The sequence below is a fragment of the Poeciliopsis prolifica genome, unplaced genomic scaffold (assembly GCF_027474105.1).
Source record: "Poeciliopsis prolifica strain line A6 unplaced genomic scaffold, Auburn_PproV2 SCAFFOLD001, whole genome shotgun sequence".
Taxonomy (NCBI): Eukaryota; Metazoa; Chordata; class Actinopteri; order Cyprinodontiformes; family Poeciliidae; genus Poeciliopsis; species Poeciliopsis prolifica.
The window spans coordinates 19,859,277-19,885,913 of NW_026562376.1; the positions used below are offsets into that span (position 1 = coordinate 19,859,277).

Consider the following 26,637-nt stretch of genomic DNA (forward strand, 5'->3'; position numbering starts at 1 on the left):
TTGAACCAGGTGGAGGAAGACAGTAGCTGAGTTTCCATTAGAAATGTGGGGAAAACTTTGTCGGTATTCCTGTAATGTTGAAAAACACGATTTCACCATTGTGACGCTTTCATTACATAAACTCAATTAAAATCACACGTGGCTAAGTTTGTTCATGTCTCATTTAAAAACATACATAAACTGAAGACCACAAATATGCAGGTTGGTAAAGTAAGTAGGGCCAGAGGGCTAACTTTGATCTGAATCCTGCAAATAAGGCTCGACTAATTCTGAGGGTTTGGACCTGCGTCTTCACTGCTGTAAACTCAATGATGAATTGGGGGGTATTAATCTGAGCCTATGATTGATTTTAACTCACCTGGACTGGCGAGGGCCCCCAGGGCTGCGCTGCTGGTTGACAGAGCGTTGGTTGAAGTCGGGCTGGCAGAGCTCTGGGCTGCAGCTGCGGCCGCAGCCAACGTGGCCAGGTTTTGCAGCTGAAGAGGATTCACACCTGCTGAAAATACAAAGCAGCAGAGGTTAATTACGGATGACGGCCATGTTTAAGCTCCGGTTCCTGCAGGCATGAGCCTTTTCAAATTCTCTTGCAGCGCAATTTTCTGCCCACAATAAAGCAGAAAACAATATATTCTCTCTACTGCCTTTGATGAATCCAACATTAAACCAAATTATTTTAGCAGTCTGCAGACAGAGAGCTTCAGTCTGTTAAATTTATGACTTGTTGACCTTTAATACCATTAGGTTTTAAACTTAAGAGCTATATGGGTGCTGAAAACCCAATTTGATAACCTTCAGCATCAGAATAAGCTTCATTAGTCAAGTATTTGCGCAAACAAGGAATCTGACACCACATACAGACGACATAGATATAGAACATCAGCGGAAATAAAAAGTAAAAATTTGTACAAATATTTGTATGTACACCAAATATTTCTGTCATTTACTTTTGCAATAGTGCAACGTGCCAAATTAGTTTCGCAGAGGGTTCTTAACTATAACTCAACTTATTTTTGAATTTTCACTTTTTTTCACTCAAGTGACCCGCAGAGAACTGTCGCATGTTATTCATGAAGGGTTTTATGACAACTACTGGAGTCCTTGTTTGTCATGTAAAAAAAAAAAAAAAAAACAACACAAGATTTAGAGTAATATAATTATCCCAACAAAACTACAACCCATGAAATGAGACAAAAATAAATTAATGGGGGGGAATAGAATATTCAATATCCATGTTGGAAAACTGAGGCACATTTAATATGTTCTATTCTTAAAATGTAGATGAAATTTGAGGATTCTGACTTCTCTAATCATGATAACTAAATTGTCATAAACTACAGCTACACAGGTTTTATAAGAAGGTGTAAAATCTAAATTGAAAAGCAGCAGGACGACCCAGAGCCTTACCGATCCACAATAAAATGTGGATTTGAAAACCTGCCTCTGTTTTCATCACCATGATTATGACAATTTCTTTCCACATTGCAAAGATCCAAACAACGCTTTAACTTATAAAAAAAAAAAGTTTTTAGTATTCTGATGGACAGAAACCGCAAAACAACCCCCACAGCTTTTACTTTAACACATTTCCATGATTTTATCATTAAAAGAAAACGTTCTTTTAAGCAGTTAAATGTACCGTCACACAACTGCACATTTTTAATTGATAAATTACTGCTCCAGCAGAAAAAAAAAACTGCCTTAGATATAACACTGGACTTCAAATCGTTTTTTTAATACCAACAGCTGCACTACATTAGCTCGACTAATGGAAAAGTGCTGTCAATACGAAGGCCTTGCAGTATTACAATAGCTCCAGGCCATGTCCCCCCAACGTAAGGCAGCAAAGCGATTTATTAGACTTGAACCACATGGTAGGATTGGTGACATAGAAACTTCCCTTTAACAGTCCGAATAATGAGATAAATGGTTTTTAACATCTGATAGTGAAACTCACCTCCTAGCCTCTGAATGCCATTGAAACTGCTTTGATTAGTGGTTGATGTCGCCTGCTGGAGTAACTGGAAGCAGAAAAAATGAATACAAAAAACAGATCAGACATTAGAGCACTCTCTTAAACTCTAAATTATTTAAAATCTTTATAAATAGAAACCACTGGACACATTTCAGCATGAATTCTGTATGTTTTAAAATATTTACTGAGGATTTTTGCCGTCCTATTTAAAACGTATATTTCAGATTGACGAAATAGCAGCCTGCCAGGTTTTTGTCCTCGTTTTCTTGGCAGAAACCAAACGGCTCGTCTGTTCATGTTCGAGTCACATGGTGTTTGGCTCAGCGTTACAGAACACTCATGCGAGTCACGTGCCTTTCCTCGTTAGCCAGGACACAAACTGGGAGTGAAGATGTTTCCTAGTCTGAGCCAAGAAAATGGGTGTATAGATCAGACTTAATCGTCGCACGATTTCAAGTTTCTGGATCTATGAAGCTCTACAGAACAAACCGTCACCACTGAAGACAATACATCAGTTGCCCTTTGTTTCATCAAACTGTATGGAGTTTGCAGAAGGATTTATACTCCTTTATCACTTTTCTCTTTTTAAAACCACAAACATATATTCAATTGGGATCATATATGACAAAGCAGAATAATGTAGAAGAGGAAAAAAGATTTATAAAAAACGAGCCATATTTAATATAAAAAAAAATGAAAAAAAGTCAAGAAGGTCTTCATGTATTTTGGCTCTTCTCATCTAAAAACTAATATTTACCATTTGTTCTTACATGAACTAATTAGTTTTGGGTGCGTCAACTGTAGTTATGCATGTTTGAGACCAAGTTGCCAAAATCATTTTCATTTCAGGTCGCATGAAGATCCTAAATTTTCCTCAAAGAGTCAGTTTTGGCAGAATGTATTGAGAAAAATATCTATTAAACTGTTAAAATACCAGATTCAATAAAAAATGATTCATTAAAGTTTAATATTTAATGTCCTTTCACACCGACTGTCACTGTGCAAATAAAAACTGATTTGAATCGACTGATGTGATTTTGAAGTTCTGTATATGTGGCAATGTATGATCATGTGTGTCAAAATCGAGACCAGAGGGCCAAAACCGGTCCGCCACAGCTTTTTATGTGGCCCACCGCACTCTAAAATTCAAGGCAACAGTTGTGCACTTAAATATTTTATCAACCAAATAAAAGCAATTTCATTTTTATAGTGCCAAATTATAATGTGGAAATATGTTCAGTATTTAATTTTAAGAAGTCAGCTATTTATTAATATGTTGTAGCAATTCTTTAATGGGTTTTAATTTATATTTTCTGTCACAACCGGGTCTTTAGGGACATTCATCATCCTAATATGGCTCAAAATGGAAATGGATGAGACACTGCTGCTCTAGAGTCGAGGGGGAAACATAAATAGTGGCCCTTGGGTTTGACACGAGGCTTAGATATTAAATCACTCAGAAATAAACTCTATAAATTACAAATGCATGATATGTAGATTCTACATAACAAAACCTAAACTTTTTAGGTTTTGTTAACCATATTTCTTTATAATTACATGGTTGCAACCATTTGCGGTTGCAGAATGAAAAAATTCAAGGTGTGCATCAATTTTTGCAAGTTATAATTGCCGTAGAGGTGGAGACAGTTTGTTCGTTGACACTCACCGCTAGATACTGCGGTGTCAGGGTTCCCAGCCCTGCCAGGTTTCCCCAGGTGGAGGCGTTGTTAAGCTGCTGAATTTGCTGCACGAGCTGCTGCTGCAGGCGCCGCTGCTCCTTGTCCCTCTGGGTATCAGCAAACTTTACAACCAAAGGTGAAGAACAACCCTGAAGCAGTAAAAAAAGGTAAGAGACGTCAAACTGGTTCCAAAGCGCAGACACACACACACACAAAGACATTAACCTTTTATTTACCAATGCACAGTCACATGGTGGCAAAGGAATTAGCCTTGATATGCATTGCACACATGCATATCAAAGCTAACAGAGAGGACATCTGCCATGCATTGCTGAGCCAGGCTACATTCCAAAAAAAGGGCGTGTGGGACGATGGTGCAGACGGTGAATAATTTTAGCACTCTGCAGAGTTAAACTCAGTCCACAGATATCACACAACATATGGACACAACGTTTGAAACAAAAAATAAATGAAAAGAAGAAAATGATAGAAAAAAAAAACACTCAAACATGGATGTCAGCGGACGTAACGGGAAAAATGCAATATATTACACAGAACCTCGCAAACATACAGTCACATATTGTTCAGACAGACGCATGGACAAGGCATGCGGTGCAAAAGTATTTTTTTCCAGAGTTGAGCGCCAGACAGGGACCAGGCTGGATAGGGAAAATGGCTTCTGCACCAGCAGCACCTCCCATGGCAGCTAAGAAAATCGGGGAGGAAATGATATAGGGAGGAAGGGAGAGGAGGGTAGGAAGTGGTGACCCCCATTGGGGCTTAAATTTAATCTAGTAGGAGGAGCGTTCTGTTTGGTTTAGCTCCTAATTAGACTGGGTCCAACACTTCACTGGGGAGCCTCTGACCTAGCTGTCAAATTACTGCTGCTCTACTTCCACAAAGACTCCACCGGCTAATATGAGAGTACAGCCCCAGTTCTTCCAAGATGTGGGAAAGGGTGGGCTATCTCCATTTTCACCTAAATTTGATTTGAGTGGGTTATTTTCACCGTGACGGGGAAAAAGGAAAAAAAAAAAAACACCATTTGATCCCTATCCGAATAAAGGTATGTTTATTTCAGGACAGGCATTTTTATGAACTATAACTAGCAATGTTTTTACTTTTATTCAATTACTCTGCCAACTATTTGATATTGTAATAAGCAGTTGCTTTAGATACACCTCATGCCCTATTGAATTATTTCTGATAGAACAAGCTCTTCATATTTCCAACACAAGGGGGCAGCAAAAATGTACGAAGGGGGAAAAAAGGGGGAAAATGAGAAATAGGTGCTAAGGGGTACAGTACCTCCATAGTTTGAGAGTGATGCATGGTTTTGATTGCATTCTGTGCCATTGCCCTGGTAGCAAATGTGACAAACGCACAGCCTGTAGGGGGGATAACAATAGGAAAGGGGGGGAGGGAGGGACAAGAAGAAACAAAAACAAGACAAAAAAAGGTTTGGACAACTCGTTATGAACCCCAAAAAACAGACATTACAGTACAGAAAATGGCAACTCCCAAGCACACAGAACCACCCTCACTGGTTAGCACACGGAGAAAGAACACAACGAGGAGAACAGTAAACACTGGTCACATGAGCACAATGATCAACAGATTAAGTTGCCACCAAGAGGCTCGACTATGTGGTGTCAAGGGGAAGACGGTCGACGTGATTGTATCAAAACAAATGCACACATACACACAGTGATTGGCTGAAATAATTCAGGCCTGGAAACAACAACAAAAAAATAAAAATAAAGCTCATTTATAACTAGCTACACTGCATATATATAGCTAGAAAAAGCTGGAAGTTGAAGCCAACTGCGTTAAATAGAGGCTGAAGTGTATACGTTCACTCAATTTCACTGCAATCCGAGTCCTTATGCAACAGAAAGCTACGCAGAAGATACGAGGTAATTCCAGCCTTTGCAGTGTATGATTAAGGAGGTGGCAAAGGAGCAGCTGAGCTGAGGTGTCTGCCAGCTGAGCCAATGAACACCAGCCGCCAGCAGTTGCCAAGGAGACGGGCCATTGTGCCGGGCAGCGAGTGCAGCAGCCCTTCACCGTGACATGTGGAGGCTCGGAGTCACAGCGACGGGGAGGACAGGAAGGACTCTACTGAAGATATATATATATATATATATATATATATTTTTTTTTTTTTTTTTTAAAGCTCTCGATTTGTGGATTGTGGGGGTTTAAATTAAATTCGGAAGGAGCGCCATGAATTCTTAATGAGAATATCTTCTTGGCTGTTCAGAGGGGTGGCGACTGTAATGCTCAGAGCTGAGTGCCTGGATGCTAAAAGCGCACTTACCTCTGCTCTGACCGTCCGGTCCCCGGAGAATTCGGCATTCTTCGATCTGTCCGAAAGACGAGAACATCATTCTGACCTCGTTCTCGCCGTATTTCTTCGAAACCATTCCCACAAACAGTTTTCTGTCTTCCACTGCTGCAGATGGGATAAAGGAGAGCGATTATTCCTGGACAACAGAGGAGCAGTGAAAAGAAACGGTCGTCGTTGCACCGCTCCGCCTGAACCTTCACTCACTGTCATTTCTAGCACGTTCTGTCTTTCACTCAAAGTGCCAACTTCACAGCACTGTTTTCCCTCCATGAGTTTTAAGCCAATTATCTATACTTATCCTTTTTCAAAGCTCTTCCTCACAACAAACAGAAAATGCACACTGTTGTGTTTTATGAGTTTAGTCCAGATATGGGTGTTTTCAGAAAAGACTAAAAATGACCAATTCAGTTACAGGAAACAAGTTTTGATAATAACCAACACTCAGTAGTAATGTGCTATTAATTACAGCATCATAAGGTGACAGTACTTTTGTTTGGCAAAGCTTTTGACACAGGGATGTTTGGTTCAGTGCAAACAGATAATTTACACAAAGCCTTTCAGCCACTGCAGCTATTTTAAAAACCAACATGGATAGTTCATCATAAAGCTGGTGAGATCCGCCCTTCTTAAACTGAATAAATTGCTTTATGACAGTATCACCTCTCTGATGTTTCTTTCGCTCACACTGCCTTGAAATGATACACAGTTCATCACTGAGGTGCAGTGGCATCACTGTGCTGAAGCTACATCTCGTCTCCCGGACCGGTACCAAAGTACAGTCTGAATTTATCAACATTCTTTAGAAAGTCAAGCAGTTAATCTTTGACATAGCGCTGGACGACAAATCGATTTTATAAATTCATCGGATTTTCTGGTTTTGAAGATTAAGTTTTCCAGAGAGACGTCAGCTCACCCAAGAACCACCATCTTTTTTTTTTTCAAGCGCGTTTAATAGTCATTTATTTAACTTGGAATTCAAGTCAAATAACAGAAGGAATTAATTAAATAAAAGCCTGTTTTAGATATTTGCTTTCAATAAATGTTTTTTTTTTATTGATTCGGAAATCAAATTCTGGATTTCTAAAAAAAAAAAAGAGATTTTTTTTTGTTTAATTTGTCAGCACTATAAAAAAAGAAAAAAAAAACAACAAAAAAAACCGCTAGTGTACAACATGACAGCTACAACGCTAGAAATTTCACCAGCAATCTCGATTCAACATCAACACATCTAAATCCCAAACTGAATCTAAACTGACAGTTTCAGATTTTGGAAACCTTTACTGTAACTGCAGTCCTCAGGTATTAATGTCCTGCAACTTTTGAATGCCCCCCTGCTCCAGTACACCTGAATCAAATGAATGGGGAATGAAGAGGCCTTTTGCAAAACATGCTGAGGAGGCAATTCAGCCTTTTGACTGACGTGTGTTGGAGCAGGGATGCGTCCAAAAATGGCGGTAAGGTGGAAATTGAGGACTCGAGTTTCAGAACTTTGCTTTATTGCATGAGTGAAAAACAGACAGTTTAAACGCTTTGTTGGCAACGATTGACATGAGAATCACAACCACAATGAAAAAACAACCCAACCTCAGACTGAACTCATTCTAATCTGCTAAACAGCTTTGTTTCAATTTTAGTTTACAATTTTTTCCATTTACAGCAACTAGTAAATTAAAAAAATATAAAAATTTATAAAGGAGCAAAATTCAAGGCATGACTGGATGTCCCTTTTTCCCTCCATTCTGTGTCTGTGTTGACAACAGCAGTGGGCATAATTAGAAGAAACTACATATTGAATGACACAATTTTTCCTTTCATAAAAGGCATATGCCATAAGGTGACCATATAGTTTATTTTGAAACTGAAAATGTCAAATTTCTCACTTTTTTTCCTCCATCATTTCCTGAAAATGTGGCATCTTTTCCTCTAATTCTGAAGGCATTAGTTGGTTTCACTTTACAGTTTCCAGACAGGAACGAGAAGGGGGAAGCGATTCACACCCAGGACAGCTGGCACTGCAGACTGACACGGTGCACCCGCTCCAACCACTGAACCATGAGTCCTTTCCTCTGTTTTAAAAGTCAAAATATGCCCCTTTGTCAAATCCTGTGGGTTTTGTTTCAAAAGCAGCCACCTACCACTTGTTTTCTCACTGTCAGCAGGTTTCATCTGGATAGGATGATGCATCTGTGGGAAACAAAGAGAAATGATTAGGACTCAGCCAGTCGTCAACATAAGCCATGTTGCCATCTCATCACATTAGTCTATTAACTTCACACACCTTCAATCCAGCATCTCATTTTGTTCTGTCACTTTAAGACCATAATATACCAGTTTGAGATCCTGGGCAGGTGTCTAAGCTGCTGGTGGATATCAAATCTCCAGTATAAAATTTCACTTCAGGCTGGAACATATTGATTCTTCCTCCCCACTTCCTTCTTCTTCAGAACTATTTAGAGATGTTGACAAGCTGGCTAACTTTAGCATTCATTTAATAACTTTTTGATCCTAAAATACTTCCTTCACACCATCTGATCCTGTCGAACAAGGAGTGGCAAATCCTGGATGTGAGCAAACTAATTTTAGCCAGAACGACATCTCTGAACACGCTGCTCATTCTCAATCTTGTCATAAAAAGAAAAAGTGGAAGCAGGATACATTAACCCAATAAGCCTATAGATTGTCTACATACCACAAAACATGAAAGAAGGCAGTTGCAACCCAGAGACACCCGAGCTTGTTGTACTTGAGAAATAGCGGGTTTGTTTTTGACAAGGGAAGCGGCAGATGGCCCGCTCAGTGTGGGGACCGACGACCAAGCAGAGAGCAGCAGCGGAGGGGAGAGATAACAGAGAAACTGATACGAGCCTTTCCAGCGTGACACAAAGCTAACTCAGTCACACCTGCAGAAATGCCAGTAACAGTAGGACCAGGGATTGGCATTTGAAGCGCACCATTTGAAATGTCGTGCTGATGGATGGTCTTCCAGGGAAGAGAGCCACCGCTATACACTGGGCCTCGACGCTCATTCATCACCCCGGTTCAATACGCGGCTATAAGCTCACTGAAAAGTGGCTCCCCTCAAACAGGCTGAGCTACGGTTTTAATCGACACCTGGACTTGTCTGGATTGTCTGGTATGGATTTAATTGACTGGAAGGCGTCGTTTAGAGCGACCAGGAGGCGTGACAGATTTGTAGCTTTAACAAGCCCTTACTGCAGTTGAGCGCGCTGCGATCTCGCCAGACAAATCGGATGAAATATGGCACCACTCAGCCTAGCTGCTATATACTTTTAAGGCTTCAACTCGGAGTTAAAAATGTACACAGACATCAATGATTCATAAAGTCATGCCTTTAATAACTTCAGGGTATCTGCAGGTTTCTGCAAGTCAAATTTAAGACTTTCATGAAGACATTTTCAATGGCACCATGAATGAAATTTAATAGAAAACTATATATATATATATATATGTGTGTGTGTGTGTGTGTAGCAACAAAAGTGAGCCAGTGGCGAAAATAAAAATACATTTGCACCTAAAAAAGGCTCGACACACAAGATACGACATCAGTCCCTCTCCATTAATTTCTTGTGAAATTTTGAGCCTGTACTCATAGACGTGCACATGCAAGTTTGAAAATTTTTTGAACTGTCAATATTGACGCTTTTGCATCCCGAGTGGCAACGACTTTTACTTGTCCCCGTGTGTCAAGCCTATCACTCACTGACGGACACAAAGAACTAGCTAGTTACTGAGCAAAGGTATAATAGCTGCTAGTTAGCAGTGGCCAACTTCAAAACACAGAACGCAATGAAGATGTCAGCGCACAACTAAAAATGTTCACCTGACAAAAAATCCTACAAGAAAAAAAACAAATACACATATAAGGTTGAATAGTCCTGCCACAACAAAATTAAAGCCTGTGATCAATGTGTTTAAGGTCAACTTACATTATTTGATTGAATTTAGGACTTCTTAAGGATGCCTAGACACCATGAACTTTATTTCATGGAAATCAAACAATACGTCTGGCTGAAGAATCAACAGCGTCTCCGATTAACTCATCGGTTCAAGTGTATTGAAGTTCAGGACAGCCCTCGTTTCAATGTTACTGATAGAGGGGCTTGATATTTTTCCAGGGCCAGGCAGGCTTTCAGTGAACCGAGAGCTCATTACTGGCCAGCTCCCAGCCTGCACCAGGGACATGGGTGTGGGGTGGGGGCTCAGGCAGCTAAAAGCATCCCATGCTGTGCTTACTCACCCCACTTAAGGTCTTTATGTTGTGCAGTGCATTCTGGGCCTCCAGTGCAGCTTTTCTTGTATAAAAAGTTACAAAACAGCATCCTGCAGAGTGGAAAAAAACAAGAGGGGCAAACAATGAGAATGGAGAAGACAGAAACAACGTTAAAATGCAGGGGGGAAAAAACAAACCACAAAACAATATATTAAATGAGACAAAGCATGCTGTAAAATATAATGCACACAGAAAAGGATGGTGACAGAAATCTGCAAACATTTGGCTGAATCAGCCCCAACCTGGAGTGGGATAGCTGGAACTAAAAAAATCCAGTCTCCTTATAAAAGTCAAAGTACCACACCCAAACATAACCAGGCTACAGTAAGATCACCAGAGTTAGCCATATTCAGTCAGTGAGATGTAAAAAAAAAAAAAAAGAAAAAAGGAAACATTTTTATGTTTGAAAAGAAACTACGGTTTACATGACATGTCCGTGATTCATTAAGGCTGTGAGAATAAAATGTTTAGCAGACAACAGGAAGATTAGTTTTACATTTTTGAATATTGGTCGTTGAATAGCTGGATATGGGAAATCTCAGAGTTCACAAACTTTTCAATCATCTAGTAAGATTTTGTCAAATTACCTCAGGTCTAAAAAAGATATACATTCATAGCCAGTTTAATGTTGGTATCTAAAATATAAATTAAATCAATTATTCACCTGAACTTCTGCACTAAGCCAATAAATATGGCTGCAAAAGTGGCCATAAGCTTCATAACAATATATTTTCATCTGATTTTATATAAAACATTGAATGACTTCTGTTTAAATTGTCATTCAATTTAATAGTAATAATATTAAATATTAATAATATTAAATTCCTATTAAAGGAATTGCAATTTCCCCTCATTTATTCATGCTGAAACTTCTAAATAATAACTGTCCGTCATTTGGTCTAGATGCAGCCATCTTGGACACGAGTCATCTGCAGTACCTAGATTCTCCACCAGAGGATAAACAAATACAGGATTGGATTCAGCCAGTTTTTGAGGAAATAATCAACATCATTGAGATAGAGAGCTCACAAATCAAAATTAATACCGTCAGTGTTGTTGGTTAAAATATATCTATGAACTGGCTTAACAGGAAATCACCATCTGTGATTCGGCCTCCAGGCTTATAATGTGATGCAAAGTTGTCGGTAACAACAGTGACACCGGGCAAAACAAGTTAGATAGGACTGACATGTAGCGCCGGCAAGATGGAGCAGAACAACCAACATGTTTGTCCGAGTATTTCAGCGTTCTGCAAGAATCGAATCCAAGAAGTGTGCACGAGGCATGAAAAGAGCACAAAGAACCCAAAAAGAAAATGAGCAAGAAGATAGATGATGGGGGAGGGGCATAAAAAAAAAATGAAGAGCGGGGTGAGAAATAAGAAGGAAAAAAAAGCCTCTCATCCTTCCGTCCCAGTAGACCGCCAGTGGCGTTCCAGCCTGTCAGTTTCACTGGGTTGGGGAAGTGGAGCACTGCAGCGTCTCTGACCTACATAGTGTGTATTATTCTGTTACTGGAGCTCCCTGGCTGTGGGGAGGGCTGTTGAACTCTAATATGCATCAAGCTGCACTCTTTCACAACCAGCTGAGAGCTCCCTTTCTCTTCTGCTTAGCCTGGACTCCAATTTGTCGGAGCTAAATAAACCTCCCAGAAAGGCATGAGAGTCAGATGATTTTTCATGACCTGTGCACAATGTGACCTAAAACCCATCGGCAACTTGAAGGCCCTCGATAGATCAGTAAACAAACAGAATCTACGCTGGTTGCTTAAGTAGTTCATCTGCAGAATCTGTTCGTATTTTGTCACGATGCAAACTGTGGTTTTTTACTGGGATTTTAAGTGATAGACCAATGATAAGTAATGAATCTGATGGGTTTTTTGTAGAGACAAATTGACAGATTCCTCAACTGGATGCAGAATGGGGCATTGACAAGGCTAATCTAAAATAATTTGATCTAAACCAGGGGTTTAAACCCTATCAGATGGTCTCTGGTTTGAATAAAATTCACTAAAATTTGTAGTTGTAATATGACAAGATATAAAAATGTCTCAGGGGCAGTAATTTAGTGAAAAATAATCAATTAGGAGAAAATATGACAAGGTAAAAAAAAAACGAGTGGTTGAGCTTATAGCTTTTCATGCATAATGGCAGATGACATTCAGCCATTATTATTTGGTTCAAATTGTTATGGCTTTACACAAGAGTACAAGGAGTGTTTGTGTGCAGTTTTGTCACTGGAGGAAATTTATCTCACAGTTTAGGTGAGCCAAAGGCAGCTACAATCAGGCCAGATTATCTATCAGAATAAATTTACATGTCATTACCATGTCAATAGACTATCACAGCTGACAGAGTAAGGGAGGGGCCAATCTTAAAAGGAGGTCTTTGAACTCTTCTGATGAACAGCACTGAAGACTCTATGTTTTCACGTTCAAGGAGAAAAACGAGCTCCGTGGGGTTTCACTGGCACCACCAGTAAATTTGGAAAGGTGTAAAAAATTTGCATCATGCAAATGAATCACAGAGACACGGAAGATATGCAATATATATAAGAAAAAAAACCTGTCGTCGTCGAAGGAGAAGAAAATTGCAGAAGATCATAATTCATAATCGGAAATGTTAGATCTTGAATCTCAAGCTTCCCACACTTTACACTAAATGATTAATTTTTTCTTTCATCCACAGCGACTAGCCGACCAAACAAGGTAAAACAAATTCAGGTGACCACTGGTGTTTCTGTTTATTGTAAATAATATAAAGTCCTTTAATATAAAGTCAAAATCAAAGGGACAATTATGACTGTCCAAAAAGGGTTGTTAAACTTATACAATGACCACCACTGTCTATGTGACCAGGTTTCAGCTAAAGGCCTTGTTATTTTTTCCTCCAAGGTTGAAAGTAAAGTGCACTAACCATTAAGTCACTGTAATGCAATCACAAAAAAACTTCTAGGAAAAAAAGCATGGCTATGGTAAATATGGACAATGTTTATTAGTACTTAAACAAAATGCAAATAAATGTATTTAAATGTATTTAAATTGAGAAAAAGAAAGTTCCTTGGAAACAATTTGCATTGGTTATTCAGGTTTGTGTACTTGTAAAAAATTATGCGTGTAAGCAAATTAGGTTTGGAGGTTTTGAGAAGTTTGGAAACATCCGACCGCCAATCGGCAGCAGAAACGATTGAGTTCCTCTGCAGCTAACCCTGCAACATTTGGTGTTATTTTATAGCTCAAAGTGACCGGACGATAATTATTGAAGCTGGATAATTAAAAGTTGTATAGGAAAAATAAAAAATGATTCTAGACTTTAGCTTTTAGACTTAAGTCTAAAAGCAGGTCATGGCTAAGTAAGACGCAGAACGAAAACCTCAAATGAAGCTGAACAAATGACTCCAGGCAGACACCACTAGTTGTAATCGGTTGATCAAAGGTCAACCGTTTGCAGGAAGACAGACACTGACAAAAGGACGGTATTAGAAGACCACATTTATTTAATGCAACCTCCTTTGGTGCTTAAAACCTAAAGATCATCCCTGCATGCTCTAGGTATTGGCCTCTGTCAGTTGGCTGAATACAGAAAACAAGCCCTAATACCACAAGTTAATTTATCGAGATTTTAATGTACTGTCTTACTGTGACTGGCTAACGATGCAACCCAAAATAAACACACGTGTGGTCATACCTTTACTCTGAGGAGGATTCTGAGTCCGGTCACGGAGGATGTTGATCTGGTACACGGGTCCAAACGGCTCAAAAAGTTCTTTTAGTTCTGTTTCCGTCCAGGACCGGGGAATCTGTCCCACAAACATTTTGATTGCGTCGGGGTCGGGCTGGTCCATGTGCTCCAGTGACCCGTTCATCTTGCTCCCGTTGCCGTTGCTAGGAGTGACAAAACAAGTGTCAACGTTAGACTGGGCTCTATGCAAAACTCACAAAGTTTCAGTTGCTATTCTCAGTTGCCACAAAATGTTTTGCTCTCCAGCTTCGGATCGCAAATACTACGAAGAAACTGAAACATGACGCATTTCCAATGACTTCATGGAAGGGCTGCCACAGACAACAACTTCATCTTGAGTTTGCACAAGAGCATCCATTTCCTCCCAGCTTAAAGTTTCCTGCCTCTCAGGAAGCCCAAGGACTATTATCTGCTTCAAAGTGTTACTTTAGTTTATCATTTTCAATGGTAATGGTCCCAGTGATGATGCACAAAACGGCCACTTTCAACAAACAGGCTCACCACACCAAAAACAAATCTGAAACATTTCTAGGTTTAGAGGTAGTTCAGAATAAAAAGAATTAGAAAAAAAGTTTCATAACTCAATCACATTTGGATTTAAATAGAAGCAACATCTTCATATTTTGTGAGGGAGCTTGCTTTGTTTCGCTGCTGCAAGAAGCAGTTAACTTGCACAATAACCATGACATTTTATCATGATGGAAAATATTTTCTCCTTATTCATGAAAGTGTCAAGACCATGAAATGCCACCATTTTTGCACAACACATGCATTAATCATTTAAGAACTCATTTAAAAGAGGAACAGTGATGGGGACTGCTGTAATTTCTCCATTTTCTACTGGATTCAAGACGACCGCCATCATACAACTTGTAGCAGCATTGTTATACGCATTAGCCAAAATAATCTGACTGGGACAAACCACCAAAAAAAAAAAAATGAACAAAAATGTTAAATTATGTCAAATATCAAGTATTATGGGTATTGGGTACAAACTCCTTGGTGAAAAACGAAATATAAGAGTTCATTCAGAAACAATGGTAATCAGGACACGAAACTCCCAACATCAACAACTACAGGGTTAAAAAAAATGTTTAACCAGAACACAGGTACACACAGACCTCTGGACACGAGCCATCCATCTTTTATAAATCGAGCCCAGCCGCTCTGCTGAAACGCCAAACTCCTTGAGGGACCTCAACGACATGCTAAGAAATTCACAAATCGTGGATTGGTTCCTGTCCGTCTACGAATCCCACTCCCTGCCTCGGAAGACTTCTTCGTTTTCTCCTGGAGCCCGTCGATATTTTCAAATCATGACAGAGCAAAGCTGTGGTGAAACAAATGCCACTCTCCTCCAAAAAAGAAGAAAGGGGTGAGCGGCCCCCTCCTTCCAGCAGCTTGTAACAGCTACAAGAAAACAGCACTGCAGAGGTCTGAACCTCAACAAATCGCTGGTTAGCAGGCAGAGATTTTGCAGTGCATCTTCTCTTCAGGCGCTCTGGCGATGGTACAGAGTAACCTACAGCTTCTTAGCCACAGCAGGCGAACAATATGTGATTGTTACCCCATGCTGGAGAACACTATTCACCGTTCCTCTGCAGCACAATGGGCCGAGTCAGAGGGATGCTTTGCAACACGTCGAGGGTTTCGTCTGTGCAGGCCGCAGCCCTGGTGTGTAACACTATTCAGCGTTGCAAAAAGGTCTTTCACACCATTTTACTGAGGGGCTTTTGATCAAACCCTACGTGTACAGAGAGCAAACATCTCAAACTGCATCTGTATTAAAGCATTTATACTGCCTCTGTTACAGAGTGGCTTTAATGCCCAGTAATGTCCTGAAACTTCACTTGATGTCTATAAAACATGTTTAAAGCTTTAATCTCATTACGCTACTGATAGCAAATTTACCACATTGAAACTGAGGATTTGAAGTATTCAACTACTGCTTTACCACACAGATGATCATAATGACCAGACTAACCGTTAAAATGACAACCCTTGTGTTGCGAAACAGTTTTTTATGACATGTTCAAGCCATTTTGAGCCAAGTGATTTATATCAGTTGTAAATCCTCCCAACAGAGGAATAAAGAAAAAAAAAGGGGAAAAATAGAGATTAAAGGAAAATAATAATAATCACTTCAGGTAAAACTAATAGCCATAGAAGAAAATCCATGACCTGAAGTGCTTCACTAGGAAATGGAGCGACAATGGTACACACACATATAGATTTTTTTTTAAGTTGTTTTATAAAAATACATCAATGTTGTATTAAGAGCAAGTTGACCAAGATAGTACGGTAATTTAAAGCTTTCAAGCTTAAAGGGAACACAAAAAATGTCTAAAATGAAACCAGAGACTTCACACACAAATGTTATGACACAATTATGTGTGAAGAATCTACTTTCTGTTGCGTAGCGGTTAGCTGCAGGTTTATGATACAACACCGCCTTGAAGGTAACGTTTCCAAACCACCGAAATTCAGTGTTGCGTCAGTCCTGCTCTTCAAACTCATGACTCAGATTGGTGCTGCCTCTTCCCTACTTGTCAGCACTGCAAGCCATTTTCTGCAGCAGAACATAGAAAATGAACCGGACATGAAATCCAGAAGAGATTGTTTTCAACCAGTGATGTGATAACCGCTTTTTTACAGTGACACCGAGTCACCCTGTCTGTAAAATAGTCAACTGTAGGTTTTAGGTAAACATCTACAAACTGCAAGTCTGACTATATTGCAAATTTATCATCACCAGTATGTGTGCAAGAACTGATTGGACAGGGAAAAAGTTAATTACATCAATAAAGCGCAGTCATGTGTTGTACAGCCAGAATGTATCGCTTGTTGTTTTAAGTAATAGAAATTGTTTCAAAAGCGTGTTAAGAGATTTTGGTAGTCATTAAGAAATTGCGTTGCCACGCAACTAAGTTATTCACTCACCAATAAATCAGCTCCAGGCAAAGAATGTCGTTCAATAATCTTTAGATTACTCACCATCTGATTGCTTATTTGCAGTTCAGGCTGCAGCAGCCTGAACTGCAATCAATATTCATCATTGAAAGTAGAGCTGATTATTACTACAAAAATGATTTCTTAATAAAAGTTTACCCATCGTTCATGCAATACTCTGGAAGGTAGAAAAAAATCTGAAATACTCTGCTGTCAAGGCGAGATGGTTTACTTAATATAGACATCTCAACTTTAACTGTCACGGAGCGATGGAGACTTTGTGCGGCTCGTCCATCAACAATCTTGTCAAGCGACAGTTCGACAAGCTCGGAGACGGCCTACGGCAGCTGACCCGTCACCCAAAGCCGGAGTCCGGACCGACGGATGTCTACTGTTGCAGGTGATTTATCTGGACCGTGTGTGTGTTTGTGTGTGGGTGTGTGTGTTTTGGGGGGGTGAGCTTTGATGCCATGGACACCTCTACTGTGCCCATCACACAAAGAGCCGTTTTGCCTGATTCTGCACATTATTTTAAAAGCTCAGCACATGTGTTTGGACATTACTCATGGCTAAACCATGTCACAATACCGTGGGTGTTTCCACAGACAATGATGGAAAGCAATCTCTCGGCTTCCTGTTCTAGTTTAGAAAAGTTGCAATATTAGTGGACAGCAACAGGGAAAATTTTCATTTCTAAAAAAACGTCTTGGTTTTTGACAATTTTATGTTTAGTAACAGGGTTTTCTGTCACACAAACCATAAAATAACAGTTTCATTCAAAATTGTCAGAAGGTTAAAACCTTCTTTGCACCTAAACCTTCAATCATCTGTTTCTACTAGTTGATTGTCCAACGCGAATAAAATTTATGGTTGCGATCTTTGATTCCATTGTTATATTTGTGCAGGACTTAAACAAGAAAAGGATAAAAAAAAAATTATTGGAAGGGTAGATTAACGTTTTATTTATTTTTACTGAGTTTTAATACATCTCTGGAAATAATGAGATCTTCTAGAAAAAGGGAATCAAGTTTTGAAACTTTTTTTTTTAAATACAGACATTTTTTTTCACTGACTTACCAAGACTTAAAAAGACTCAAATCTCAGACTCCAAGACTATTAACCTGGTATTACTGCAATCTATAAATGTGACAGTATTTGATAGTGCTGCTTTAATTATTATTGATCAGACATTTGCTGTTGTTGTTTAGTGCATGTTAGAAAAACTGAAGCTGAGAGCCTATTTGCCTGTGGTGGATTTACTAGTCAAGCATGACGGGAAACATTTTTGAAAATCCAATTGCTCAACATCTTAAAAAAACAGTTTTCTAAGAGAATATTGTCCAAATCAGTTAAGTCAATAGCACAAAAACAGGTTTTATTTGAAAGCAGTTCAAATTTTCTGTGTCACACAAGAAGATTGTTTAAGGATCTTTGACAACATTTTGTTTTATAATCATGGAGTGATTAAAAATAATCACTCCCACAGACTTAGAGCTGCAACTTCTCAATAGGAAGGGGCAGGATTTACAAAGCACTTGAAAATCCTTTGATGCAGAATTGCTCTGACATATGTTTTGCAAAACAAACCACCAAGAATGGATGTCGCTTCAGGCGCTAAAGCAAAAGGAGGGATAATGCCATTTGATTTCCATACCAAGTGCTTGAGCTAATCAGCACTTTGTGGTTCCGATGAGAAATTAAGACGTTTTCCTTCTAGCATCAACTCCAATTCAGCTCGAAATGGCCCAATTCCATTGTTGCATTTCCCCTGATGAAGACAGACGTGTTCAATCAGCCTCTGAACAGACTGCGTGTTAACAGACGGCCAGCATCTGATGACAAGGCCAGGCCCATTAGCTACATAATCGCACTAAGTGTCCCTGGCGGTTATCGATGACGTCGGCCAATAAAAAGCTTTTGTTAGCCAATAGCCAAGCAGACGAACAACAAGAAATTTATTTAAGTCTTCAGCTGGAACTTCAGCAATGCAACTCTAGGGAGACAAAAGCAACTACATTTGATTTGAAGACAGTTTTAGCCAAACCTACTTTATTCTCCAGTTTCTCCTAAAAGTAGAGCTGCCTTTTAACAGATATTTGTAAGTTGGAAAACTTTAACGATTTAAAATACACTAACCCAATGATTTCCATTTCAAAATGTCTTTTTTTTCTGTACTCATTTCTGAAGAGTAGTAAAGAGCTGCTTCATTTTGAAAATCTAGACTACAAATTGAGCACATCCTTTAAAAAAACAATTCTTCTTGTGAGCAGATATGCCTCAATGTCAGAAGAGACTGAAAAGAAATAGGCGATTCAATGCTTTTAGATCTGGGGTGTCCACTGGGCCATTTGCGGCCCCTAAAACTAAGCTGAGGAGAGGCCATCCATCACGTTTCAAGAATGGCCTAAATTTGGTTTGCTGGCTCAGGCACATGATGCAATTGCACAGCTTTATTTCTCAAACGTTAGGTTGCAATCTTTTCCTTTGCACTACTTTTTTTTTTTTTTATACAAATTAAAAACTTGATGCGAGCAACAGATACTCACCTCTCGATCGCAGCCACAGAAACCTTTTTAAAACTTTGAATAAGTTGCAACGCTTTGCTTTACACACAAACTTCAGATGAAAAAAAATCTCTGATCCAGACGTGTATGCAACAGTAAAAATATTAAGCATTTTCCTCCATATTTTTTGCTTGCGGAAGAATTTGGTCAACCTTTGATTAAAACAACCCCCTGCTGGACACGGCAGACATGAGTATGAGCATTTCAAAGCTGTTCATGTGGCTCCAGTCTTGTAATTACAACTTCAAAAAAACAATCAGAAGCAGAAAAAACAGGTGACGAACCAGATCTGAGCACTACTTATTTCCTGGCTCTCCGTGTCCGCTTTGATAACAGCTGTCCTTAAGCATCCCAAAACGGAGAAGAAAAAGATCAGCTAGCCCGAGCGGCTCCCTGTTGCCGTGCCAAAGATCTCCCGCTGCAAACTGATCAACAGTTCGCCAACCACAAGAAAAAGGATTACAGTGTCACTTAGCTCACTGGCATAGCATTATGACTGCTGGCTGCCAAGGGATCACATCTAAGCCCTGATATCCACCCATACTGTCAACAACCAGGCAGATAAATCAATCAAATGCAACTTCATCAACATGTAATCGCCACCACAAGTCCTGTCAATAAGACACTCTGGAATGAAAGCGTGAACAAAACATTATGTAGTGGAACAACATTTGTACTAAAAGGAACTCGTACTTTCACTAGCTTTAAACACTAAAAAACAGAATGTCTGGACAACCAGTTGGATGATTTACCTCGTAAAACACAATGATGGCCATTATATGCTTACTTCCAAGATGTCTTTGTAGGAAAAAAGCTACACTCTTAAAGGGATAACATAGATTTTCCCACGAGTCATCTGTGAGAGTCCTGTAATTGCAGAAGAAAGGTGTTAACGCTGTGGGTTTGTAGAGAAGAATCCCTCAGAGCAGAGCAGCTGACTGTGAGCCTGACCAGATCATTTTCAAGGCACTACTAGACCTGAAAAAGCCCAGGAAGGCATTATATTTGAAGCCATTTCATAGAAGACGCCGTGAAACAAAATCCAGAAAGTTTACTCCGTTCTTGGTCGACTAAGAACAAACTGACGAGTCACAGCTGACCAGGGTGATTGACGCAGCCTCCAGCATCAACTAGTGTACGTTTAGTAAAGTAATATGAACAATATTCAGCTGAAGAAGGACGCATGAAGTCATTTGTAGTAGTTTGAATAACTAGCAGCACTAAATTCCAGGGATATGAACATTTTCAGGATTAAATGTACAAACCTGCAAAACAAAAACAACAATCATCAAATATACTACCACGTTGTCTACTAATATATTTTTAACTGAAGTTATGCAATTATTTATTTTGCTATAATCGCTTCCTTTTCCCCGTCAATGTCTTTTTAATACAAAAATAATGATAATACAGAGGAACAGAATCATTCTAGACTGAAACAGTGTTGCAAAAACACTGGCTCCGGTGCATCCAAAACATTTCTACATTGTACGAAAGAATCTTGTTCATGAAAATGTATTCACCAGTAGCTCTGTGCTGTTTGTCTCTTTCTGGTCCTTTTTCATAATATTTCTGTTGCAGATCAACCACAGCAGCAGGGTTAGTTGCTTCGGCTTCCTACGTTTCTGCTCTGATCGTCAGCTTCAGTCCCCCATGTCCCGTGTTATCAGCCATGTCAGCCCACCAGCGCCTTCGCAAAGTCAATAACCATAGTTTTTTCCCTCTGCCACTTGTTGCTGTGCACTTCCAGTCAGCAGCATAAAATTAAAAAAAAATACAATAAAAATGATACTACGCTTACTCCTTGTCTAGAGCAAACACAAAATTGTCTTGAATATTTCCACTTGCATTTTTATGCATTAAAATCTTCATAATTAGAAACATTTTTAAAATTGTTGTAGATGCCATTACCCTTTACACCATGGTACTATTACCCATCATTATACAGCAATGATCTCATCCCAATCCGTGCCTATTTAAAATTTTAATTCAGTGCTCCAGATAAAACAAAATGTTACAAGGTTATGCAAGTTCAGCCAAAAGTTGCCGCCTTCAGTGATTCTTACATTAAAAACAGCCGCTCCAGTTTTACACCTCCTCTTGGCAGGGAAAAAAAAAAAAGCATCTTACATTATAATGAAACCGAAAATGAACAATTAATACCACTCGGCATTGGTTAGTATGACATTCTCATAATGTTCTGTAAAACCAGAGTTTAGTAAAACAGAAAGGAAACAATTATTTCTACTCCTGCACACTTATTACAGTCATAATCCAGTGGATAATTATTAATCTCCCATTTAATTTCTATACATAGATTTAAGCTTAAGCACAAAATGTACAAGGTTTGCAAATATTGTGCTTATTGCACAGATTATCCTTTTTTTCTTCCTGCAACAGAGGTGCCATTTATAGCTCAGAGCTATTGTAAAACCATTGCTTCAACGCGAGCGAAGGTTACTGCTCCAATTTCCACATTTATGATTGCTTCTTAAAACGAGAAATATTTGTAAACGGCCGTGTTGCACACAAGAGAAGAACGCCGTGGTCTCCTCTCACCGAGCCGACTAAAAGAACTACATAAACCCGGGTCACTTGGTTCAGTTCTCTGGAAGTGTTTTTCACCCCAGTCCTCAGGGTCCACTGTCCTACATGTTTTAGATGTGCCTTTGCTTCATCACCCCTGATTCAGTGCTAGCATTTAGGCCTGCCGCGATAACAAATTGTGCTGGACAATAAATTGTTCCAGACGTTATCGCGATGCACAATAATATTGTTGTTTTGAGACCATTTTCAAGGAATATAATGATAAAATAATAATGCAAGAGCAACATTCTAAAAGGCCAATAACCTTCAAGTTCTCATGAACATTTGACACTGGAGCTGGAAGACATTTTAAATATCCAAAATAAATAAACAAAAACTAAAAAATAAAATGAATTCAAGTCTTTATGGACAGTTACAAATAAAATGAATTTAGGTTTTTGTGAACAAAACTGTCCTTCTAAGTAAAAAATAGTCAAGACTAAAGCACCAAACTAGAGACTTTTATCGTCTAGTTTTTGGTAGAAAGAGAGAGATAAATCACACCAATAAATAATTGAAATGGAGAAAAAAAAAAACTAAAACTAGATGATCTGTCTTTGCTTTTTTCCCCCAAGGCATATGAGGAGGGGAAAATTCAGAGATTAAAATTGAGAAAAAAAAGACAACATCCAAGTTTGACGTGTCATTGACCTGCTACATTTTTTTTTCTGCACTACATTGCTCAACTTCCATCTTGTTTCCCACATAAAACAAGGTAATGCGATGAGAGCAGCGCTGGTGAGCACCCCCAGCCCTCTGTCTTGTTTACATACTCTGTCACAAGACCTCCATTAACGGCTCAATAATGTCGCAAACCGCGTGTTTTCTGCCGTTAAGCAGTCGCGTTTCAACATGGACGTTGACAACGACGTCTGTTATCGACACTAAAAGGGGGCCTCGGACAAGCCTCCGCTTGTGTAACTGCTGGGGAAACAAATGCCGACGGAGCCTGTCAATATTCGGCAAACAACGAGCTGAAGTGGTCGAGGGAGCTCAGCCTTAAAGCGACATTAAACACCTTCCGTGTCGCCTGGGCTCTCAGAACCTGTTCGCTCGTGCAACGTCAGGGCTCCGAACACGAAGGAGGTGCTGCGTTTGTTCAGTTACAGAAGCACAAACAGATAAGAGCTCGGTGTTTGGACAAGCTGCCACAGGGTTGTTTTTCTGGACCGATACTGAAACGTGTGATCTCCGGAAGCACATGTCAGTCGACTGTGCTGCGCCCCGCGCAGCTAACCGCGTTTATTCCTCGACACAAAAAAAAAACACAAAAACCCTCACGGTTTTAACTCCCGAACAGCGCCAGGCCTCGCTCTTAGAGACGAGTTAATTGTCCAAACTGAAACACGGCAGCTCCCCTTGTTGGCAGTCTTCAAACTTTAAACGACGGAGTTGAACTCCAGGTGAGCGGATCCCGTCACCGCTGTTAGCAATGTTAGCATACCAGGAAGCTAGCGCTAGCCTTAACTGTGTTGTTTTTTTTCCCTCCCCCTCAAAAAAAAAAACACTCACGGGGCTTTTCGAGCCTGAAGAAGTGAAACGGCAACACGACAGAAATTGATTCCCGAGCTACTTACATTGTGTCGCTCGAAGTCATTAACCGACTTTCGGAGAGGGGCAGGAAATCTAGGTTGTACGTCGAAGTCATGCTCAGAAACAGCGTCGAACAATGAGAGAAGCGACGCCCGCACAGAGCGAGAGGCTGAACTCCTGCGAGACGAGAAGACGAAGCGGAGCAGGTGCAGGGAGGGGGCGTCTTCTTCTTCAAAGCTGCATGGGAGCGAGCGAGCGAGAGAGAGAGAGGAGGGGGGCAACCAGCGTCCGCCTTGGTTCTCCCTGGTCTTCCGAATGGAATAAGCTCAGGCAAGGCGAGCCGCTTTCTGTCTCTGCTCACCGAACTGCAGCACAGCAGAGGCGTGGCCAGAGCCAGAGAAGTCTGAAACCACGCCGCCAGCAGCAGCAGCAGCAAGCATCTCTGACCCCCATATAAAATTAATCTGTGCCCCACTTGGTGCTCCGTGGAGACTTTATTATCTATTACTGGCAGCAGAATGGTTGCTGTGCTTCTATGTTGGAAGGTTCTCTCTCTCTGCGGTCCTATTTAGAAATGGTTCTGCTTGATTCATATTCCTGCGGATATTACAGTCGCTGATAAGGGGCAAAGCTATTTTTGAGGAGGGAGTTTTGGAGCGATAACAGCAGTTTGAAAAGAAATAGCAGACGTGGAGGAAAAATATTATTATATATATATATATATATATATATATATATATATATATATATATATATATATATATATATATATATATATATATATATATATATATATATATATATATATATATATATATTTGCTTCTTTCCTCGAATAGCGTTTCGCAGTTTGAATACCCCTTGGACATTTCCACCTCTTGTCAACCCTCTTGTAGGTTTTGATTTCTCTTATGGACACTGAGTCCAGCACAAATGTGAAGAAAGGACAGCAAAATGTGGCATTTATTTGTACTCAGCCCCATTTACACAGTCACCCCAAGATAAAATCCAGTGTGAAGTCACCTTCAAGTACAGGACAGGAAGTGCTCTGAAAAGGCCCGGACGGTTTGTTAAAAACATAAATCATTGCGGTCGCAGAGCAAACATTATCGTGAAGACCAAAGAACACAGCAGGCAGGCAAGTCAGGAGTAAAGTTGGGTAGAAGTTTAAAACGGAGTTGGTTGTAAAAACCACAACCCAGTCATTAAATATCTTACAGAGAACTGTTCAATACAGCATCCAAAAACCGAAAGAGACCTAAATGGGTAAGCATTACGTCGTGAATTAACCAAAGAAGGCATGGTAACTGCAAAGATTTACAGATCAGATGGGAAAGTCTGTCGACAGGACGACTATTAGTGGTGCACACCACAAATCTTGCCTTTATGTGGCAGAGTTGCAAGAAGAAAGCCAACCATCATCCACAGAGCACAGCAAACATGTGAAAGAGGTCGGGTCTCTGGTCACACAAGACCAAAACTAAGCTGTCATAGAAAGCGCCATATGTGAAAGAAACACCGTGCATCCTTGCGAACACATCATCTGCATCTCAAATCATCTCGGCAACAACATGTGGGTCGGGTTTCCTCCGGCGGGGCGACGGACGCCGGTTAGAGTCGACGGGGAGATAGATGCAGGTAAAATTAGGGAGGCAAGACAGAAAATCTGCGAAAACTAAATCGCCCGGACCAAAGCAGATTTGTGAGTTGGAACGGCCCAGTCAAAGCCCAGACCTGATTCCAGTTGAGAATTCTTGCAAGACTTGAAAACTCCCACTCACAGGAGCTTCCTACGCAATCTGACCAAGCTTGGCCTGTTTCGCAAAGAAGAAATTTCCATCTCCAGATTGTGCGTTTCTGCTGTCGTTGCGGATGAAGGTGGTTCCACAAAGCATCGAGTCGTTTCATTCCTCTGGAAGCTTGTGCTTGCATGACAGGAAGTAAAAGGATTTGATCGATGCTTTTGCTGGGCACCTTGGAATACAACCTACATTCACAGTTTTCAAATATTCTCACTGATTAAAAAAAAAAACAATGATGAAAAAGGCTTGGAAGTGTGCGAAACCGCCGCCTCCCATTGGTCAGTGGACACAGAGAGTGAAAGATGCTCACGTAATGGAATGAGTGACTGCAAGCTGAAAAATGGAGGTGTTCAGACAAAGATGGAAGAGCATTACTGTACCAGAGTGTGTGAACCACCTGAGTGCTGTTACCGCCGCACGCCTGGGTGAGACTGGACCATGAATCTCGGGCTGACCCGAAACGTCCCGTCTGAATATTTGTTCTTGTTGGAACAAGATTTTGAAAGCAAGAAACGCAAAATGCGGAAAGCTCTGAGCTCCATTGAATCTGAATTTAAATCAGCGGTTTGAAGTAAGAGTGCAGATTTTATCAGAGCACTGAAAGTGTTTACATTTTGCCTCAGTCGCTCTTCCATTTATCTTTACTGCTGTTTTTTTTTTTCTACTATTCATTTTAAAAGATCATTAGGTTAGTCACCCTGATGTTCCAGCTCGTTCCATAGTTTACATTGCAGAAAAGCCAAAAAGTGAAAAAGCTGAAATGCGTTTTTTCTTGTCCCCCCCCCCCCCCCCCCCGTGCCAGTGTCACAGGTCACATCCCCCTTTGTGCCGGTGCTGAGCTGTTGTTTCTCTGGGGGAGGGGGAGCCTATCCTCCTTTGTTGAGCCGGATTTGCAGGGCGAGGCCCACCTCGCGCTCGGGGGGGGGGCGAGTCGGGAAAGAGAGTGGGGGCCGACGGGGAGAGGGGGGGTCGATGCGGGGTCGTTGTCAAGTGCAGCGAGAGACAGGAGGGGTTTTTAGCCTAATTATCGAACCGTTCATTATTGGCCCCGGCAGCTGCGCAGTCCTGACATATTATTCATAGCGAGCGTTAAGAAACAGCCCGTTTATGAAAGCTGACTTAATCCTCGTATCCATAGCAATTTCAAGGCGACCTGGCACCGGCGTTCAGCAC

General features: G+C 40.3%; 1 protein-coding gene across 8 annotated transcripts in view; it reads right to left on the reverse strand.

Moving 5' to 3' along the window:
• Positions 1-26,637, reverse strand: part of LOC129379246 (CUGBP Elav-like family member 2) — a 35,797-nt gene that overhangs the window by 7,553 nt on the left and 1,607 nt on the right. For 4 of the 8 annotated variants that reach the window (XR_008608161.1, XM_055059973.1, XM_055060379.1 and 1 more), the window contains exons 2-9: positions 13,978-14,174; positions 10,260-10,342; positions 8,137-8,185; positions 5,972-6,106; positions 4,960-5,039; positions 3,639-3,800; positions 1,955-2,018; positions 359-493 (exon numbers count right to left, since the gene is read on the reverse strand). Coding sequence is in view for 7 of the 8 variants with exons in the window: in XM_055059973.1 (XP_054915948.1) it covers positions 359-493; positions 1,955-2,018; positions 3,639-3,800; positions 4,960-5,039; positions 5,972-6,106; positions 8,137-8,185; positions 10,260-10,342; positions 13,978-14,174 (905 nt within the window). In the remaining variant the exon portion in view is untranslated. Of the gene's footprint in view, positions 1-358; positions 497-1,954; positions 2,019-3,638; positions 3,801-4,959; positions 5,040-5,971; positions 6,107-8,136; positions 8,186-10,259; positions 10,343-13,977; positions 14,175-23,707; positions 24,096-26,637 lie in introns of those variants that run through there. The other 4 variants (XM_055060300.1, XM_055060160.1, XM_055060083.1 and 1 more) reach the window with 3 other exon arrangements.